The sequence below is a fragment of the Schistosoma mansoni genome, chromosome 2 (assembly GCF_000237925.1).
Source record: "Schistosoma mansoni strain Puerto Rico chromosome 2, complete genome".
In the NCBI taxonomy this organism is placed as follows: Eukaryota; Metazoa; Platyhelminthes; class Trematoda; order Strigeidida; family Schistosomatidae; genus Schistosoma; species Schistosoma mansoni.
Genome location: NC_031496.1, coordinates 29,771,229 through 29,793,552, shown reverse-complemented (window position 1 = coordinate 29,793,552; position 22,324 = coordinate 29,771,229). Strand labels below are relative to the sequence as shown.

Genomic DNA, 22,324 nt, shown 5'->3' with positions numbered 1-22,324 from the left:
ATGTGTCCTGTTCCTTTGCACGATGAATTTGGTTTGAGTTTTCGACTAAAGTAAGTCTATGAATTGCTATTTTAGGTACAAGAGTTACTCGTCGGTGCAGTGCATAGCGTCCGGTATACATATGTCAATACATAGACTGTCTGAAACTAGTTAGTTTATCTACTAAATGTCTGTTAGTGCAACTTTGTTGTGATAACAGTTTTATGTAGTGAGATAAAAATCACTCACTGAGTGGTGGTGAGCTTGAAAGGAATTTGAAGTAAATATGCTCCTGTGTACATTACCAGCCGTATGATACCTACTTTTCACTTCGTTTGAAATTCCTCAGTCACATGACAGCAACTACATAAGTAGACAGCTCCTGCTTTAACAATAAAAGATTAAAATTCAATTTTACGGCACCATAACTTGATATTAATTTTAAAGTGACATCTAAAAAAGAATTATAGTATATTTGTCCACAATAAGCCTAAGATTGTCTGATACACGTGCATGGAAAGCTGTTGCATTTCATGTCATGTCTATTTTGACTTCATCTGTTCATGAATGGCAGTCGAAAATTCTATTGAAAAAACTTTAAATCGTGCTACATCTTCAGGCAAATGACACGGACCAAGTAATGTAACTACGAACTTTCTTGACATCCATGAATACAATAATATACGGGTCTAATCTGTTAGCAGGATACTGGAAAATTGCAAACTCTAAGCGTATTTCATAAAGAGAAAATGTCTGGGATATATCACTCCCCGTTTAGATCCACAATGTTTCAGAACTTGTTTGTACTGATGTCTAATTTAGCTACAGTGAGTGAGGTAATCGGATGTCGATAATTTGGTCAACCCAGATTAGTTGACGGTCAATAGGATCCCGACACGAATACAAAACGCCTGCCCAGTGTTGAATCCGGAGATTAAACTTGTAGAGGATTAATTCCTCTATATCTGACTCCAATAAATAAATAATATCTCACTAACTGAATATTTACTGCAGGCTAAATCTCCTAGTAGAATTACGGGTTTACTCGAGATTATTCAAAAGCCTGAACACCAGTTATAGAGATAGTTTATTGTTGAAGCTTGGTAAAAATCCGCAAGCGTACAGATAGCAAGCACACCGGGAAAACAAGTGTGTGTGTGAGTGTTAAAAATCCATATATATTTATGAGTGTTAATGGTTGTGGATAAATTATTGATTGTCTTTGTTTACAACCAATGAGGGAACAGATTAAAGATTGATGTGCAGACACATGCGCTCAATCAGACTCACACATAAATTTACAGTGGATTAAATGTTAGGATTACAGAGAGCACACAAAAAATACAATATTTGAATGGGCTTGCAACAAACTATTGTTAACTTCAGGGAACTATTTATAGACTGTTATTACATAAGTTTTTCTTTTATCATAAGCCATCATTAGAATTTTGGCTACTATTACACGATATACTATTCTTAATTTACTCCGAATCTATTAGTCATAGTCTTCTATATTCACAGCCACTTTTGTCTTGGTCCTGTATCACCATATTTTTTATTTTATGGTGTGATGTTGTCTGCTCTGCTTGTATATAGACTACGTATATCTAAAATATACTGTCCATACAGTGGAGAGGGATATTGCTTTTTGGACTCAACAGTCAGGGCTAGGCGAGAAGCTACTATCACTGTTTCATTTGCTTACGGTCTGGCGATTCTACAATGAAAGACTTTATCTCCTCTCCGGGTCTTTGAATTTTGCAGCAGTAATAGAATTGGTGCTTGTGTTCAAGGTCTTGATATTTTTTGCTTGAGCATCAGAGTGAGAGGGCGTTGCAGTTATGCTCAAACCGCATTTCATTAGAACAGTCTTCAGAGGTTAGTGAGGGAAGTTGTTCTTGAAGCATTCTTAATTATAGCAGATGAATTTGATGACTACAACCTCCCAACTTAAATGATGGACTTAATTCTGTCAGTGTCAACAATAAAATCGTGTAAAGTGCCATGCAACTACAGTGAACAAATCCAATCGATTTTGAGTATGCAGTGAATTATTGGAAGCCGTAAATAAGGACAGAATATGATTATTAAAGTTATCCAAATTAATCAGATCCGATTTACAGAGTTCTAAACGAAGAGTAGTTTTACACGCCGACTGGATGTGTCCAATTTTACAACATTTAAAACACTTAGCATGATGCAAGACACATGAATTTTGTAAGTGAAATTTATCACAGGATAAACATTTCCTCGATCTGTGCTCAGTTCTGTAGCCTGTTTTGTAGTTCTTCGGTAAGTCATTTTTCATGTTCATACGAGAATCGGAGCTATATTTAACCAAACGCGAGCTTGAGCGACCTTGAAAAGGTAAAGAAGTGTAGTATATATTTTCATCAACCGGTAATCAAACTCATTGGCTGCTCATGCGTCCTACTGCCATTTCGCTTGAACCATCTTTCTGGTCAGTTACAGCAAACCTGACTACTTACACACGCCAACTGAGAGGGAGTGTAACGAGAGTGGAAGCTTTATCACAAGGGTAGTTTATGGTTCAAATGGTTGAGGACGGAATAGAAGAAGCTTTCGCTTAACGGGCTTCCGTGTCTAGTAGCAGTGGATCACCAATACCTCCAGGCAAAAACCTAGGTATATGGACGATAATAGAGGGAAAAAAAGAATTTGGTAAATCATAATAATATGTTATCCTTAGTCCTTAAGAATAAGTCAAGTTTCCTCATAAAGGACTCCTGAGAGGTCGCTTGGACTAGCTCAGTCGGCAGTGAATCCCATCATTGACAACTCTAACGGGGTAGAAGTTGTGTCTGCAGTCTGTTCTGCTATATAGGGTCTCCAATTTCTGGGTGTTACCTCTGAGGTTAGTGTTGTGACTAAGCTTAAGAAGATGGTTAAGGGGATAACCAGAAGTATTAAGGATACTGTAAGTCATAAGAAAGTCACCTCTAAGACGCCTGTACTCTAACGGGTAAAGGTTAAGTGATTGGAGGCGCTCTTCGTAAGGTTTGAATTTGAGACCCCGAACTGATTTCGTGGCTCAACGTTGTATACGTTCCAGAGTGTCCTTATCCTTTTGGAGGAAGGGAGGAAATACTATGTTTCCGTACTCTAATTGGGGACGAATAAAACTGTTGAAGATTATATGGAAGGTCCTACCGTCAAACTGGCCAAAAATGCGCTTCAATGTTACCAGTGCAAGGTTTGCTTGAGAGGCGTTTTTGTCACAGTTCGCATACGATTTCAGGTCATAGGGTACCAACACTCCTAAATCTTTTTCGACTTAGGAGGGTAGTTACCTAAGTTATAACTATAGTCTGCAACATGTCTCAGATGGACTACTTTGCACTTTGAAGTGTTGAAGGTAAGTCCGTTGTCGTCTGCCCAACTTTGAAGTCGGGTCAGATCCTCCTGAAGAAGTGGTATATCATTATGATTACGTATCTCTCTCCAAAGTTTCACATCACCAGCAAAAAGCAATGAGTCAGATGAAACTTGTTGAGGAAGATCGTTAATGTAAATCAAGAAGAGAAGAGGTCCTAGTATTGAGCCCTGGGGGACCCCACTAGGACATTCCATAACCTGAGAGAGAGTGAAGTTAACCCTGACCTTAAAGTGTCGATTTTCTAAATATGAAGAGAGCCAATCAATCAAAGGGGGTTTTATACCCAATCGTCTAAGCTTCTTGATAAGACAAATATGGTTGACCTTATCAAAAGCTTTTGAGAAGTCCAGGTAGATGACGTCAACCTTCCCCCTGCGATCAAGGATGGTTGTCCATCTATCCACCGTAGTCAGCATGTTGGTCATACAAGAATGACCTTTTCTGAAACCACACTGTTGAGGTGAGAAGAATTTTGAAGATGATAAATATTCCTGCATACCGTCGTATATTAGAGATTCCATAATTTTAGAAGGTATGGAGAGAAGGGCCACTGGTCGGTAGCTTGAGGGTTCACTGCGTCGACCTCCTTTGAAAATTGGTGTGATGTGGGCCAGCTTCCAAATTTCCGGTAGTTTGCCTCTGCTTAGCGAGTATGCAAACATCACGCTAAGTGGTGTCACCAGGATTGAAGCTGCTTCCCTCAATACAGCGGAATGAACCATATGCGGACCAGGAGAAGTGTCTTTTCTTAGGTGCTGCAGTTTACGGAGCACCAGGTCAGCACTCAGATCCACTTCGGAAAGTCCAGTACAGGTGCAGGTGAAGCTTTCGTCAGTATGGTTGATGTGGGTCAGCTGGAATGTCTAGGAGTATTGTTCAGCCAAAAGGTTGGCGGCATCACCGTCGTTATTGGTCGGGCCATTGGGACCAAGCAGTTGGGAAACTCCAGTTTTGCCTTGTCGAATAGAAGCTGCGTAACTGAATAAGCTTTTCGGATTGGAGACGAATTTATCGATAAGCTTGGTCTGGAACTGAAGCCTGTCTTCTCTTATTGCCTTTGAACATATGTTCCTTATGCGTTTATATTGCCTGAACGCGCCGTTGTTATCAGTTCGTTTATATTCAGCCCAACAGTGCCTTTTGCGGCTTAGCAAACGACGAGTGCGGTTCTTGATGATTAGAGGTTGTTTGTAGCTTTTTGGGACCATTTTAGGAACTGAATGCTCAGTAGCACATAAGATCGTGTGCAGTAAAAAATCCCAGTGAGCATCCACTTCAAGTTGAGGGTGAACATCCCAATCCACCTGTTGAAGATAGTCCTGTAAAGCTAACACATTCAACCGTTTGAAGTTCCAGCGCTTGTTGCTAGTAGGATATCGTAGCTCCGTTTTGCTGACAAAGCTGAGTGATAAGACGGCGTGATCACTTCTCCAGGAGAGCCAGGATTGAGAGGTTGTCAACTAGGAATTCTTCATTTGTGAATACCCAGTCTAAGCGCGACGGCGTCTGACTGTTTCTCCAACGAGTTGCCGACTTCACATTTTCTAATAATCCCAGGTCACCGATGAGGTTGAAGAACAGAGCTTCAGTAGAGTTGTCACCTCCAATGTATGTATGTTCCACGAAGTTGATTTTAGGAAGATTGAAGTCCCCTAGAATCAGGGTATGAGAGAATCCGAGACGCGTAGAGCGAGTTAATCCTTCCAGCAGACGTTTGTCATACTCGATGTCGGCAGTGGGCTTCCTGTAAATGACCCCAACTAGACACCTCGAGGTGGTAGACAATCTTACTGAGCACCATACTGACTCGTCAAGATTGAGAAACTCTTGGTTGTGAAGTTGATGCGCATCCAGGCATGACCGTATGTATAGTGCTACCCCACTCGCCATTCCTGTTTTTCTGTCGTTGCGAAATAAAGACATCCCAGTTATTTCTAACTCCTGGTCCGTAAACTGAGACGTTATCCAAGTTTCGGATATTCCTATCAGATGGGCATCATTAGCGTTGCTAATTTCACGTAGCTCATCCATTTTATTTGGCAATCTCGCGGCGTCCGTGTATAGGCAGTTTATGCTTTCAATTTGGAATGCGTGAGCTTCTTCCTGTTTGTCTATATGAGCCGTGCGTGAGTGGACATGTAGCCTACCTATACGATGTTTACCGAGTTGGTAGTCCCTGTCCTTTACACGTTCTTTTTATGATCAAGACAGTCCACGAGTGGAATTGTCAGCTCCAGCTTTCGTTTGTGCTTGATCCTGCTGTCGTGGGGCCTATCCGGATGCATATGGATGCCAGTTGGCAACCGACGTCTATTGGCACGAAATGCTTCCAGAGTTGCAGCCGCCATGTAGGAGGAGGAGAAGGTTATCTTCAATAGCCGGGGCCTAGAGTCTCCGTCTCTCCTAACTAGTCGCATTACCTGTTGGGTCAATATGTTCTTAAGTTTTAAGGAATGCTTAATGAATTTCCATTCCCGAATATCAGAGTTTGCTTGAGTTGGGTCCATATTTTCCGGTACACCTTGCACAATGATATTTCGTCCACGGAAATACGCCTCGCGAGATTCCTTAGGGATGTTCCGGATGAGATTTCGTTCAGAATACGGTATGTCGGGCAGTATTCTTACGTTCCCATCGGGTTTCAGTAAGTGACTGGCTAGCAGGACGGCCTCTACGTCGGAGGCATTCTTAAGTGTAACACGAAGCAGCCTCGGGTGGTTTAGGTGGTTAGAGTCCTTCCCCCGAGTGAGCCGTGTGACGGTCAAAGGCTCTAATCTAGGGAGTTCAAACCTCTTGTTTAATTCTCCCCAGAGCATCCTATCATTTTTGTTCTGCAAACTGAGAGGAAGGTCGGGGTTATCAATAAGGTTCATGATTATGACAGAGTCGTCACGAACCGCAATTGATTTCCCAGGTTTTTCAGGGCGTCTAGGTTTGGTATCTTGTTGTTTGGATGTCGAGGCGCGTTTTCGATTCCTGGGCTCAGTGATGACCGGGCGGACAGTCTTGGGGGTAGACTGTGCAGCCAAAGCATCAATTGATTTTCGCACGGTACTTGGGATGTTCAGTTTCGGCGGGGACGCTTGGGCTTTATTACTCCTGTTAACGTGAGTCCAACCACCTACAGGATTTTTGGGAACCACTGTCTCATTCAAGGACTCCTCCCTGGGGGACTCAAGTTTACTGAGGGAGTCGATGACAGTCGATGTTAAGATTGTGCTGAGTTTCAGCACATCGTCACTCGTGCTGTTAACAGCACCGTCGATAACCGACCTGTCAATATCCTTTTTCTTGTTTGCCCTATGCGTTCCAGTTTTGTTACCCGTCATGATACTATCATTTACCAAATTTTTGACAGCTTATCTCTCAGACCTGTCAGTAAAGTAATGATGGTACCCAACATAACTACGGTATCAGTATTGCAGGTAACACATACCCAACTACGATCAGACTTGCTGAGTCTGCTATAGGCTGCTGCTGTTAGATCTGTACATGCCTCGTGGAACCAACCTTTGCAGTTGTCACATTGCATGCCAGATGTGACAGCGAAACGGCAACCAGGTCTTTTGCATGAATTTTTCATGCCTAGTGATTTAGACTGTCTTAAAAATACAAGCAGTAAATTTAGGACCGTTAGAAAACACACAGTAAACAAAAACTGGCAAAAATGTATAAAAACAGTTAACGATAAGCTAAAGCTAGCCTTTACGTGAGAACTATAAAAAAAACCGATGGTGAGCTGAGGCAAAACCACAGTTAACTATTAAGTTGAGTGAAACACAAAAAAAGAAGTAATCTACCGAACGTATAGCTCAGAGTAGATTCTTTAGATCGGAAATGGTACTTTTGTTGCGTAAGAACACAGCAATAGTTTGAGAAATGTAAATCACGTTAGGACTAAACTTCCCGTTCGAAAAGCGCGCGTACATATCCGTTTATGTACGGTCAAACGACGTTACTTAAAAAGTCACAAAAGATCCTATGATTATGGAAGTTTCTGGGATCATAGTGTAGCAGTAAATAAATCCCCAAAATCAATAGCTCCATAAGTGCAACATTTGATGCTGACCACATTAGTCTTAATAGACTCACCTAGCTAGAGGTGCTTGGTCACGCATCTGCACCAAGTCACGAGTGGGAACGCTGTGATAAACTTCTCCTACAACCTCTAGCCGGGTAAGATCAGTCACTTCTCGATATATCGGTAGCTTATCAACTACATCTTCGAACCCCTTCACTTCTGATTTCACTGTGTTGACACGTTTCACTTATAAAAGGTGTAACTTGTTAATGTGTTGTCAAACCTCAAATACATGTGTTATCTTTATTGGTTAGCCTGACGTGGTCTAGTACACCTTGTAAAATGTGAGTCTGTTATTTTTCGGAACATTATATATCAATCCTTTACTTTAACTTTTATATATTTTGATTATTTATCACGTTTTTGAATATTTTTCTTCCCATACTTTATATTCGTCATCACTGAACATACTCCTAGGCTACTTAATATGGAGACTCCTATATCACACTTATTCCAACCAATGACATTTCGGTCCAATAACATTGAAGCCTGGTTCTGCTACGCTGAACTTCCACAGACTTCTACACGCACGGTGTGACCGATCCACGTGCTTAATTCCTTGCATCAGTGAAGGCACTACCACGCGAATTCAACAGACACGTCATACATAGTATGTTTACTAGTGATGATTCAGAACCTTACGAAATTCTAAAAGGGTCTATTCTGAAACGCAGAGAACCAACCGATCGACAAAGGTTAGAAAAACTCCTCAATAACATCGATCGGTATCATGGCTCAACAACGAACATGTTGATAAGAATGAGAGAGGTAACTGGTCAAAGGACTTTCGATGATGGCTTCCCCAACAGGTGCAGGCAGGTTTTTTAGTCAAAGAAGAACCTCAAACGACAGTAAATGACATCACGAAACTCTGTTATACTCTGACACACCACCTTCGTATTCGTCATTACCATATGTGATCACAAACCCCTCGAAGGTGTTCTTAGTGAAAACGATCCGTTTCTAGATCACAAGAGACAAAAAACCTGACTGATGCTGATATAACTAATACTAAAATCTTCCAGAGATTGTAGAATACCCTGCAATTCTCCAAGTTCCAAACCGGCAAGTTCCCACCTGGCAAGTGTTACGGCAACCGTAGTCGGAGAACATGGCCGTCTGTTATACATCACTGTTGTGATCACGAAAGTTCGCAACATCGTGGATACTGGCTCATAGTTTAGAGTTTTCTTCGGCGAATTCTAACGACTGACTTCACGGACCGGTTTTAAACTTACAAGCGGCGAACGGAAAACCGATCACCACATATGGTAAGTGGTACGTCAATTTTAATGGGGGTTTACGAGTACCATCCACTGTATTTTCGTTGTTGCAGATGTTTCTATGTCAATCATTGGTATAGATCTGCTATAAGATTATAGGTTACTCATCGAAGACGCGTGAACGGGGGTTGGTAGACAGAAGTACTAATTTATCTGTTTGTATAACTGTTTTTCCAGTCGTAGATTGTCCTTTGTCACAGTAAGGCACACAATCAATCCATACTACCAACAAATACTCGATAAGTACCTGGAGATATACCAAACGCAACCAAAATTGGCATATGTAACTAGCAGTGTTACACATTATATCACAACCACACGACCACCTGTATTCTCGAAAGCGAACGGACAAATTGTCAAGGAGCTGATGTTGGCTATAACCGAATTCGACCACATGTTAGACTTGAGAATCATTCGACCATCAAACAGCCTATGAGCATCTCCCTATGAAGGACATCAACGACTGATGTCCAACTGGTGACTGTCAGCGGTTGTATGCGAAAGCCGTTCTTGATCGTTGCTCGTTACCTCACATCCGTGGTTTGACAGCTGCCCTAAAAGATACAATTGTTTTTCGAAAACCGACTTAGTTAAAGCCCATAACCAAATTTCCATGTCTGCTGACGACATTCCTAAAGTAGTTATCACTACATTTTTCGGTCTCTACGAATTTTCGCTCATGCCTTCCGGCATAAGAAATGCTAGACAAACTTTCCAGTGATTGATTTGTGGGGTTTATCGAGGTCTCAACTTCTCACATGCGTACGTTGGAGACTGCTTGATAGCAAGTCCGGACAGTATGTGCACCCTTTCTACGAACGACTACAAACACACGTCATTACTGTAAACTTTCAGAAATGTCAAATCGGTACCGACAATGTAGATTTTCTCGAACATACTACAGATGCTCAAGGCATCCGACCCTGAAAAGCAGTGTGGCGACTATTACGGATTACCCGGAACCGACCAAAATAGAAAAAGCTGTGCATTTTCAAATGCTCAGCAGGTTTCTGTTGACTGTTCATAGCAAACTGAGCGTCTCTTATGAAACCTGTAGCCGACCAATTTCGTAGGAATGCAAAATCCACCAATTTGGACGACGTCGCGAAAGACATTTTCTTTATGGTTAAGGAAGTCATTGCCAAAACAACGTTGCTCTCATATCAGGACATCCAAACACCCATTACTATCGCAGTAAACTCATTCGATTTCGCAGTCGGATTCTTACAACAATGAAATAACCACATCTGACGAAGTTTTGCATTATTCTCTTCTACATTCACTAAGCTCAAAGCAAAACGGTTCGGCTGGTCTGGTATGAATAAAGACGTGAGGGCGTGGCTAAGCTCTCGTGTGAGCTGTCTAAGATCTAAGGTATTTAAACACAACAAATATCCTTTACGCTCATTCAAAACTCCCGACGCTCGTTTTGAACTTGTTCATCTGGGTTTGGTAGTACCATTAACAGATTCAAATGAATACTCTTACAAGAAAAAGAGAATTCAGCGAAGAAAATTTTCTTTTTGACGAAGTCATTTACTTAAGCTGTAGATTCGTATATTCGCCTTTACTGACACCACATCTAGTATCATTCCGGAAATATCCAGAAGTCTAGGATCTTGTGTAACTCTTTAAGTACCCTCGCTTCCCTGTACACAAACCGACCATGTAATAAGGCTTCTGCTAGCAATTCGCGCCATTTCACCTGTTCCAGTTGACGTATGGAAGTGGTTAGGTTTACTGAAACGGGCCAGTAATACAGTTCAGGTGTAGCAATAGCAAACTGGTGATAACAGAATATACAAGTTGTTTAAGCAAACTTGGAACCGATGAAAGGAAGCACGAAGAGAAGATACACACAGTCTGAAATGACACACTAGCTTAAGTCGAATCTAGACGATCGACTTTTGAACGGTTCATTTTCTCAGGATGCACAGTCCTCATGAGGTAACAAGCGTTTGTGACTGGAACCTCTACTCCCAATTTATCTAAATAACCTTCCTAAGCAAGTACCGTCTGAGCTGTTACGTTTATCCTGATAATTCTGAACTTTGATGAGAAGATTGCGACCGGAATGATAAGCTAAACTTAAGGAGCATCTCACGTGGCTTCAAGTTAGGTGGACATAATAGACCAACTTTCAACACCCAAAAGTTCGGAGCAGTCAATCTGTGACATGTTATGCACTTCACATAAAACTAAGAAATTCACGTTTCGACGAAATCATTTACCTAAACTGTACATTACTATACATAGTTATATGGAAAATATATGTCTACAGGAGGCTAGGAAAGATTGCATTGTAAATTGATTCGACAATAAATAACAAATGAGGTTACGTACTAACCAAGAGGTAAGGAAGAAAATAATTAATGGGTCAGATAGTCCGATTGAGAGATATGAAGACAAGCGACAAACACAAAGGTCGTAATAATAAACTGAATAATAATCAAGAATACTTTTATATGGTGATAATAATAATAACTGGTTAGAGTTTAAAATGTAAAACAGTAATTTAAAAATAAACAAAAAACCAATAATAATCAAATAAAAGTGCAGAAAAGAAATGAACGACAACCAGAATTTTACCCATCAAGGGAATTAGGGCCAAGGAAGTGTGAGAGGTTGAACAAATATTTTTGCACGCAAAGTTCAGGCTTGAGTTCGTGAATTGCCAATGCCCCAGCAGTGCATAAAATGTCGATTCGATCACCTTTCGATCCGGTCCCTTTGATTTTGTAGATTACTTTAAAAGAGGAGTCTTTTGGAGCGATGTGTCCACAGTTAATTAAATGCTCTTGTATCGAGCTAGTTATCTTTTTACATTCTCCTTTTAAGAACCAAGCTGGGTAGTGTTCCGAGATGCTTTTTCAAAGTGATCGCTTTGTGCGGCCTACGTAAAGAGCAAGTAAATTTATAAATACACATTGATGTGGCCAAAAGTCTAAGTTTATCCTTGACACATCTCAGAATGTTAGGCAGGCTAGAGAAAACAATTCGAAGCTTGGCTGCGTAGGCAGTTTCGTTCAACGGTTTTGAAATCCATTTATTCAGGATTTCAGCAGCCGTGTCTCCTTTAAATTCCATATTCATAAACAAAGTTTTCTTCCGCATTGTCAAGGCTTTTTCCAGGTCAAGTCTAGGTGTTGAGTCGCTATCGACGAACATAGATGGATAACTATTTTTGATGAGGGTCTGTCGAGGATGAAATGGTTCTTCATCTATTGTGTCATTGGAAGAGATTCGCTTGATCCTAGGGGATGAAGTGTGAATGAGGTTCCTCATTTGACTCAGTGGGACCCGACTATGGAAATTCGTGTATTGTCCATTCCAAGTAGGTTTTCTATATATAGATTTCCGTAAATAACCATCAGGCATTCTTCTTAAACGGTCGTCAAGAAAATGGAATTCATGGTTCGCTTCTGCTCTCATATCAATATATATATAAAAAGAATGTACAGCTTAAGTAGATGAATAAGTAAATTTTCTTCGCTGGATACTCTTATCTTATAACTTGCTAGAAGCAGTATCCATGAAGAACATTACTGCCGAAACAGTAGCCCGCGCCTTCGTCAAATGGTGGGCAGAAAACTTTGGCTGCCCTTCAACTACAGACCGTGGACACTAGTTCGAATCTAGACATCTACGCTGTCTAGCTATTAGAAATTATGCGATTCCGAACGAACGCCTACTACCCACAAGGAAATGGGCTCGTAGAATGCTTTCACTAACATCCTAAAACATCACTCTCAGCTGCAAACGTTCCACAGTGGACCGACGCTCTTCCACTAGTCTTACTCAGTACTCGTAATGCAATGAAGGCTGCCATTGAATACACTGCAGCTCAACTCATTTACGGAACGACACTCAGACTTTCGGGGCAATGAGCAGATCCTTCATTTTCTTTAATGAATATGGATCTAAACTCATACATGAGCAGGCTTAAAAATACCATGAGTTAACATGAACCTGTTTCCACTCTACCGCAGTCAACTGATGTTTTCTTTCAACCTGCCCTGCGATATCGTACACACTTCTTCGTACGTCACGGCTCAGTTCGAAAACCTCTTGAAATGGTATACGAAGAACCGTTCGAAGTTCTTCAGCGCGAATCTAAGCACTGTATAATCGATAAGAACGGAGCTAACGATATCATCAGCATCGATCGCATTACAGCTGCGTATTAAGCAGGAAACCCTATTCATGTCGATTTTTCTTTGGTACAATCAAATAGAAAAAATACATTTACGATACCTCATCCCAAAGACAACAATTGCGATGATACTTTCACGGTATCTGAAGCAGTATCGAAACAGCGCGTTCTAGAAGAAAAGTAAGATTTCCAGAACACCTAAACGATTATTGCTCGCAAGAAACTAAATAACACTTTGTTTCGTCTAGATTTTTCTTTGTATTATGTAAAAAAATTTTCAATATGCTTATATTTATTTATCCCATGGAGGTTTTTTTGTTTGTTAATATGCTTGCTTATATGTGTATATTTTTAATTCTCCAAAGAAATCGAAAAAACCATTCTGTAAAAATAGATTTTACTCTGTTGCATATTTACGAAACGCATGTATATGAGTTTTTTTCCGCCTGTTTTGTGTCTTTACGCACGTACGAGTGTAATTCAACATGGACTCACACATTCCTTTTTATCTTTTCGAGGGTGGCTAAATGAGACGAAAAAACGAAGAAGTTTACGATGAATCGAATTTTTCACCCTACATGTTTCCTCACTACTCTATTGTTCCACATAGCGTCTTATAGTACGGAAGGACGACTAGACGCTACTGAACAGAGCATTCTATCAGAAGTGTTTACCAACGAGAAAATCGTTGACTTTGAACTTCCGGCTGGTCACGTCTTATGGTTATCACAACTCCACTAGGGGGAGAGTGGTCTGTAGAGGCAAATAAATCCCTAAAATCAATAGCTTTGTCAGTCTTCTACATTTGATGCTGACTACATTAGTTTTAGTGGGCTCACCTAGCTGAAGGCGCTCGGTCACGCACCCGCACCAGATCATGAATGAGAACGCCGTGTTCAATTTCTCCTGCGATCTATATATTGATAGCATAATAAATATATCTTCATTTCTGATTTCATTGAGTGGGCAAGTTTCGATTACAGAAGGTGTTACTGGTTAAGGTGTTGTCAAACTATGAATATTTGTGGCATCTTCAAGAGTAAATGCGGTGCCAGTAAAGTCGAAAATCCAATCACAACCGTGACACATGATTCTATCTTGCATAAATGTTTCTATGAAACGTCTGTTCAATTTTGAGCATGTGAAACTTTTCCTAGAGTTTTCGGACTTTCAGAGAATTCAGAGCGAGTTATTTTGTGACCTTCTCAACACGCAGTATTCCTTATGTTTTACAATCCTGAGTGTGAATTTTAATTACCTTAGATCTCTTGTAACGATTAGGTACCATTTTTGGCACTATCTGATTTGTTATATGTAAGCTCACGATTTGTAAAAGATCTCACTCATCCAAATGAATTATGTAGTAAGCGGTAATGCGACAGCACTCATCATGACAGCCCTAGCAGCTCAGAGGCAATATTGTATCCGTAAGAGACATGAATATAACGAGCGAGACCGCCATAAAATCAGGCAGTCAAATACATGGCAATTTGATACCAATCACACTATTGATGAAATAAACGAATACTTTGACTGAAATCCCACTAAAGTATAGACTGTAGTCTTGCTACGTAATAAACGATCAAAACAATAAAATTTACTCAGCGAGGGAAGATACCACTGTCCCTTTCTAAAATTTTTGCAGAGGAAGCTTACAACAAGTCAAATGGCCTGATATAGTAATCGTCAAAAAACGAAAACTATTTTGTTTAGCCAGGTCGGAATATTACTGATAAGGCGTTTGAGGTCAATTCATGTGAAGGTAGGTTCTAGGTCATCGTGTTTTGTATTTAAGGTTCTCTAGACCTAAGTTCTAGTATGTCACTTTGTATCACAGTATCTTTTCTGCGATTTTTTAACTCCATATAGTTGATAATATCCGAAAAATCCTAATGTTATATTCATTTGGATATTACGTACCGGTGTAAGAGTATTTTATGTACATAACTCTCATTATTTCACCAGGCATATCAATTTTTAAAGCACACGTTGCATCTGTTCCACCAAGTTGGAACTTTCACAGTTACTAGACCATGCCATTGTGGTGATTAACGTGATTAAGTAGCTTTGAGATATGTTCTTGTCACCACGAAACAAATTCATTAATTCATTGAGATGTATGGTATTTTAACATAGAAAATCTTCTCAAAGAAGTTATTCACTTAAGCTGTAAAATCGTATTTACAGGTGGTTTTGCATATAGTATGGTGTAAAGTAGAGGAATGCTGAAAACTGTCAAAGGTAGTCAAACTTAAGTGTCGATTGTAGAAATCTATGAAGACGAAATAGTGTATAATCTAATGAAGTGGTCAAAGTTTAACATATTATTTCGATTATTAAATAGTGTGATTTGTAGATGGGTTTTATTTCAAGCTGGTTGAGATTTTCAAGTATTGAACAAAACTACTGTTGCATCATTTATCAAAGTAATCAATTGTTATCACGAAGTAGAATTATGTAATCCTCTAGGAAGTAATGAGGGATAGTAATTTCCACAAACTCCAAAGACATTTACCAATTTCCCAAGAGGAAAAATTGAAGAGTAAGATAATTAGCACTTGTGATTTATACAATCGAGACGGGTGCTAAGACAATGGTGGAAGAAGACAAAGATTATCAGATAGTCTTCGTCTTCTTATTACATTATCAAAATTTATCAAAGAGACTAATTGCTTTAAATAGTGGAAGAATCAAGGACTAAACATTTCTGTTTTGTACACAGAGACCAGGTCTTAAGTAGTGGGTTGATAATGCTGCAGCTGTGTACAAATTCCTAATCCAAATCTTTCAGCCAGTTCTTTTGACTTTTTAGATGATCTTGGACGATGGTTTTCTCTGCTTAAAAGTTTAAGTAATCAATTATTCATCTACTTTATGTAGACCATCTGGGTATTGTACTTAGAATTCCAAAGATCTTTGTTATTCTAAAATATGGCTGTCTGAACTCATATAATTTTGTTCCAGTTTCTACATTAAGTTGTGTTTCTTATAAAAGAAAAGGGGAATACACTATGTGGACTATAGCCCCCAAATGCACTGGTACGTCCGAGGGTTGGGAGAATCAGCTCTCACATGACCACGCGTATACAGCCACTATCAGAGAAGTCTTACTGCCTTCTAGCGGCATTAATGTTGTCTATGAAATTGAGGGGACGAATAGCGAAATTTCGGCACTTTAACCGGGATGGTGGATATGGAGGATTCACCTAGGAGAGTTAGAAAACCCTTATTCCAAACCTATGATGCACATAAGCTCCAGGATCCTGAAAGAACAAATGAAGTATGAACCAATTGTTGGTCACCAGCTACCATGGGATTGCACCTCCTAACGTTGCTCCACTGCCTTGTGGATTAGACATCTAGATCGAAGGCTCCGGTTGTGGTCCCCTAAGGAAACCACCTCCTTTGGTCTGGGCACCCGGGCAGTATCACAGCCCACACACAAATCAAGTGACTTGTGTGGCGCATATGTATTCGGTGCCCCTTTGTACCAATATTTGTGTTTAAAAAGATTAATAAACTATAGCCATTACTGGCTTTAATTATAAAGCACTTTTAAGTTACATTAGCTGTAGAATCCAAATGAAATATTTGTGAACCAAATTGGCTAAATAGTACAACTACTTATCAGTATCAAATCATGGGCTATTCGCTTCTCAACCAATTCGAAATGCTTGAAAATGTGGTCACTAATGTTTTATTCTTATAAAGTGCTGTAATTTTTTGTTATCAGTTTTCTCATTTTTAGGTTTTCGTCAAAACTATGAGTATGATAAGCTCAACAAGTTTTGGTCACGATACACACGACTGTGGAATACGAGCCCAAAGTACTGAGCTCCTTGATAATCAGTTTCAATCATTCAATCCTATTGATGAATGCACAGATACAGGTTATATTCTGAACTCATGTAATTCATAATATACTATACGACTAGCTTACCAGATCCTAAAGAGATTCAAAAAATATGTTGCAACATGTTCACCACCCCCAAGTTCTGTGAATGGCTGAAATATGAGTGGTTGTATTCCAGTATAGACAAGTATACGGGATTTATATTAACTTAAATTTTTTTCAGGGAAATATTTCTAAGGGTTAATGACTTCCAGTTGATATTACGAGAACACTTTCCTACTTTAAAGTCTCGAAAGTTAAGTCGAGCTCATTGGTCAACTATTCGACGGATCATAGGGAGACCACGTCGTTTCAGTGCCACGTTCCTCTCTGAAGAACGGCACTCTGTGCAAGCAAAACGTAAAAATATACAATACATACAGCACATCATTTTAAAAAGTTCTCTTGGTCCAATGGCATCAGAACACTTAGATAACCTTTTATTATGCTTGCCACCAGCAATTCGAATTCCCCTTCGATTACCAGTTGGTATTAGAGTATGTGTTTGGTGAGTACATATCATTTGATTCAAGTCCATTTAGCCTTCATACTCCCATGCAGGGTTTATATCTTGGACTGATACAAAATTCATGTCCAGGAGATGGACATTACGCTGTTTGGGTGGATGAGTTAATTATTTCAAATGATTACATGGAAATGAAATCTTCTAGATATTACGGGTGTCAAATTGTTCCAGAAGAAAATGTTTTTCCTCTACCAAATCAGTCGTTACCACCTTCTGTAACACTTTCAGAGATTCGTAATTATTTTAAAGAAAATATGATAAACAGTGATGTCGCTGTTTTTTCATCTGAATTTAATACGAACTTCATGAATACCACTAGTAAAACAGTCGAATCATCTAATAATCGTTTAAATTGCGTTGTTCGTAAGTAAATTCCCAAATAAGTCTAATAATTCTTTAGAATCATCACCTACTTGTGGACCTTTATTAAGTGAAAGTATATATGGTGTAGATCTTCATATACAGATGAATAATTCACAAGTTTCATCAGATCTTTTAATCCCAAAACCTAGATTTGATAATCCCTCTATAATAACATCACCGTGTTCAGAACAAATAACAACTTCCAAGAAAACCGACTATCAGTCTTACAATAGATTTTTCATTAATATTGTAAGTTATTTATTGAGTATATGATTGATATTCCGATTAAACTTGTTCTTTTTTTGTACTTAATAGTTGTTTTTGTCGAGCTGTTAACTTTATTATTGAATCATCTCCATTTTTTTAGTGAAAATATGGTAAACTTGACAATCTAGTCATTGTTAAATTTAATAGCAATATCTGGCTAGGTTTTAAGTTGTACTTCATTCTTGGTAACTGTTTGGAGTATCGATAAAATTTTCGTTCTTAAATATTGGAATCCTTTTTCAACAACTGTTTAGAACTAGGGATAAGTTGGAAAGTAATCAGTGTACGTAATACCCTGGAGTCATTTTAGCTCATTAATTTATACTCCTTTATTCGGTTTAATTTTAGTAAAATCTCATAGTAATTTGGTTGTTTCGTACATTTACAAGGTAAAATACAGAAATGCCAGTGATATGATGGTAAAAAATGATTGAAGTATAAATCGAAGTATAAATGATGCACGGGAAAGGTATATAGAATGGGATATCATTCATAAGGGTTTATGTTTTCCCCTTTTTGATATTCAGGACTGAATTTCCATGTCTCTGTTGGGATATATGGACCCTGATTGGTTTCTTCAATATTACCCGTAGTTACAGGTTTTTATAATATTTCTAGGTTGTGGATATCAGTGAAATCCATAATGTGCATCTCATTCTGTCTGGGATAATGATTTAAGGTTTTAAAGGTAAATAAGCTGTTGATAAGTGATAATGAAAACAAAATTGAGCCTTTGGTATCAGTACACTGGATCAATTTTCTTCAGTAGGATAGCAGAAAACAAGAAAAGTGAAGATAAAGTGTGTAAAAAGATTTAAATATATCGTATGATAAGTGTTTAGGTTTTAAAGAAGATGTAGACTGAATTAATCTCTGTCATTGTTATCTCTCTTGAACCCTATCACTAAGAATCTCCAAGCGAAATTTTCTAATGTTTTTTTCCAAATAGAATAGACCGTAAGTTAGTGATTTCATGATTACGCACTGTTATGAGTTCTCTTATTACTAAGTAACTTTGGACACTTATTCACTCGACAAGTACCCAAATCGAGACACTGTTAAACAGGGGCGTAACTATATTCCAAATAATGAGGGTGGACGTAAATGGAAATCACATTATGAAAAATGTAAGTATATTTATAATTTTTACATAAGGAGATTCCAGGGTCTTCTCCAAGTATCCGCCATCTGGTTGATTAAGAAATGGCCAATCAGCGTGCTCCAACATAATTCTGCACGGAACATGCTTTAGTCCAATCTATATCCAGCTAACAGTTACATAGTTTGATTTGGTAACTGTTATCCATTTTCCGTTCTATTTCAAGCAACCGCGCCCAGTACTAATTCACAACAACTAGATACCTTCTTCATTTAGTAATCCACCCCTAAATATAGACTACTTAAATACAGAATATGAACACACGTATCTTTCCTCAAAGCCCTTAATAGGTCTCAACAGTTTATCGTCTTTACTTCCATGTACAGCATGTGATATCCATCATTTTGGGGGGAAAACCTTTACATTCATAACTATGATGATTCCATTGTCACTTCATAAATTCTCGGCGTTATACCTTTGAAAAAGGCCCGTCGTTAAATCACAAATTAAAACACGTTTAAAATCTAGCGACAGTTATAGTTTTCAGTGATGTTATGAAGCTTTGATTTGTCCTTTCATTTATCCTTAATATCCTCCTGTATATTTTATGCTTATTTTTCAAAGATTAAACTTCACAAAATTTTGGAGAAAAAACGCTCATCAATTAAAACATTAAGACAATTAAATGATACTGCCGAAATAAAGGTAATTTTGTTTATCTGAAATTAATAATCTGCAATTATTGTTCATTCTTAAAGCTTTCAGAGAACCAAAATAACATCACTATACAATTTCAACACACTTATGCAACACTGATTTTAAATATAGATAAAATTAATCGAGAATTAAAGCATTATATGAATCAAGTACTTCTATACGTGTCAACTGTAAGTTCACTTCTTTGAAATACAAATGTGACATTAGAATAAAATGACTTGTATGATTTAAATTTTCAGTTAAACATGTTTTCGTTAAGTTTTGAAATTATTGCTTGGCAGAAAACATGGTTAATTGTAAACTATTCATTTCGAAATTAATTATCCATTGTATATTTTTCAATATATGAGTAACATCTTCCGTCATGAAAAACAATAAATTGTCCAAATGAATTTTTACTTCAAAACTATCTATAATGTATAAAACTGATTGATATTATCCATTCTCTACAACTACATAATGTATTCAGCAAAAGCTGATATTTATTAGTGGTTTGTAAGGACTGTCCAGTTTTATAGTCTACATCACGGACTGACTTTATTTAGACATTCAATGAGAACCAGAAGTCACTGGATAGATTTCGTCCTGTCATTGTACTCCTTAGTTTATTTATTTATTTATACACATAAATATTGGTACAAGGGGGTACCAGATATATATGCGCCGCACAAATCTCATTCAATTTGTGTGAGGGCTGTGATACTGCTCAGGTGCCCAAACTGAAGCAGGTGGTTTTCTTAGGGGGTCACACCCGGAGCCTTTGACCTAAAGGTCTGATCCACAAGGCAGTGGAGCATCGTGAGGAGATGCAGTCCCATGGTAGCCGGTGACCAACAATTGATTCATACGCCATTTGTTCCCACAGGATACTGGAGCTAGCCCATGTGCACTAGTGGTTTGGAATCAGGGTTTTCCAACTCCCCTAGGTGGACTTTCCGTGTCCACCGACCCGGTTAAAGCTCCGGACATTCGCTTTTCGTCCTCTCACTTTCGTAAACAACAGTAATGCCACGAGAAGGTAGTGAGTAGGGCTTCGCTGGCAGAGGCTATATACTCGTGGTGATGTGAGAGCATTCGGATAGGTAGAGCGGACTTTCCCCACTCTCGTCCGTACCAGGGCATTTTGGGGGCTAAAGCGACACTCAACGGGGATGCACTTGTGGAGCCACTGGAAATTGAACCGAACACATTCAGTTCGCGTCATGTCTGCTTGTCTTTTTGTCGGCTGAGTCAGCATCCAGTGGTTCACACATCTAACTTCGATCGATTCGCGATAATGGTCAAATTTCTGATAAGAAATATGAATATTCTGATTTGTTCTACTCATGTGGACCAAAGAATATATTATTTCATCGTTTTCTATGTTAATATAGTAATTCATACTACAAGTATAGGTTTATGTGTTTAACCTCCTACTGCATTGTTTGCGTGTGAAGGTGGATGAAACATCTGAAACCAGAACCAGCCGATTGATTGCTAAGTAGTCTAATTTCTAGGTCACCCTTTCTACTTCCCATATTATTTTCTGACTTATGATACTTTGTAATCGTTTCAATTTTGAAACTTTGTCAATGTATTATTCATTAACGTTTATTTGCATTGTTTTTCCCCTTCACTTTATTAATTCTTGTGTTATGGTTTTTAATGGATGTGACAAATTTAACTAACACATGTATATTAGCTTCTTTGTTGTTTTTCTCTTTTGGATTCCCATATTTTAAAACACAATCGAATGGGCTACTATATATAATTTCATCATGTTAGGATTATGAATAATCTTTGATGCTGTATTTGTTTCACAATTATTCAAGTTATATTTCATGTTTTTCCGTAATTTTGTAACAATATCAGCAGTCTCTAACTTCCTTTGTGGAGCGGTTGGCTCATTGGTTAAGGTAGCCGACTTTCCAGCACTATGTCACAGATTGGAACTCCACTCCACCTATTTCGGCTAAGGCAACCGGATAATATCATCAGCCCCAAATTTGATGCGCCGCTTGACACCACCAACATGAATCTGTACCTGGTAGTGAGATAATAGTAACAGTAATATCGGTTCCTCTATCTTTAATTTAGTTTCTGTAATGTATGTGGCTGTTTTACTCAGTTCTTTACTCATTGTTGCCATTAGGTTAATTAATCACCTCATTTGCCATATATCCCTCTTCATGAGTTTAACAAGTAAAAGAATAAATCAGAAAATGTACTCAATAACCAAACACTATAACATGATCTACGTTTCCTGTTTTAAAGTTTTTAAATGTTGCCAATTATTATTAGATTTTTCTAGTCTGTAAAACTCTGTTTAATCCGCGACATAATGCATTCAGATAGATGAAACACGTTTTAAAATATTGATGTTAATGAACGTTTTAATCTAGATGTTAGAAACTACTTCGTTTGTCTTATCTACTTTCAGTCAGTCAGTCACAACGTAGAACTTCGTACGTATGTACATCAGTTCCAGTTGCCATACCACATTAGCACAGTGATGCAGTTGTCGATTCAAGTCCCATAGTGGTAGAAGTAATAAGAGTATAAGCAGTAATCCGAAAGATTATGGTTTG

At 38.6% G+C, this 22,324-nt stretch overlaps 1 protein-coding gene across 1 annotated transcript in view; it reads left to right on the top strand.

Moving 5' to 3' along the window:
* The window catches only part of Smp_133660 (putative lin-9), a gene marked incomplete at both ends in the record, with an annotated part of 28,717 nt that continues 6,393 nt past the window's right edge, over positions 1 to 22,324 (top strand). The window contains 6 exons of the mRNA XM_018796328.1: positions 1 to 50; positions 16,829 to 16,933; positions 16,970 to 17,293; positions 17,328 to 17,674; positions 17,712 to 17,923; positions 19,665 to 19,745. Of these exons, the coding sequence (XP_018650552.1) occupies positions 1 to 50; positions 16,829 to 16,933; positions 16,970 to 17,293; positions 17,328 to 17,674; positions 17,712 to 17,923; positions 19,665 to 19,745 (1,119 nt within the window). The remainder of the gene's footprint in view (positions 51 to 16,828; positions 16,934 to 16,969; positions 17,294 to 17,327; positions 17,675 to 17,711; positions 17,924 to 19,664; positions 19,746 to 22,324) is intronic.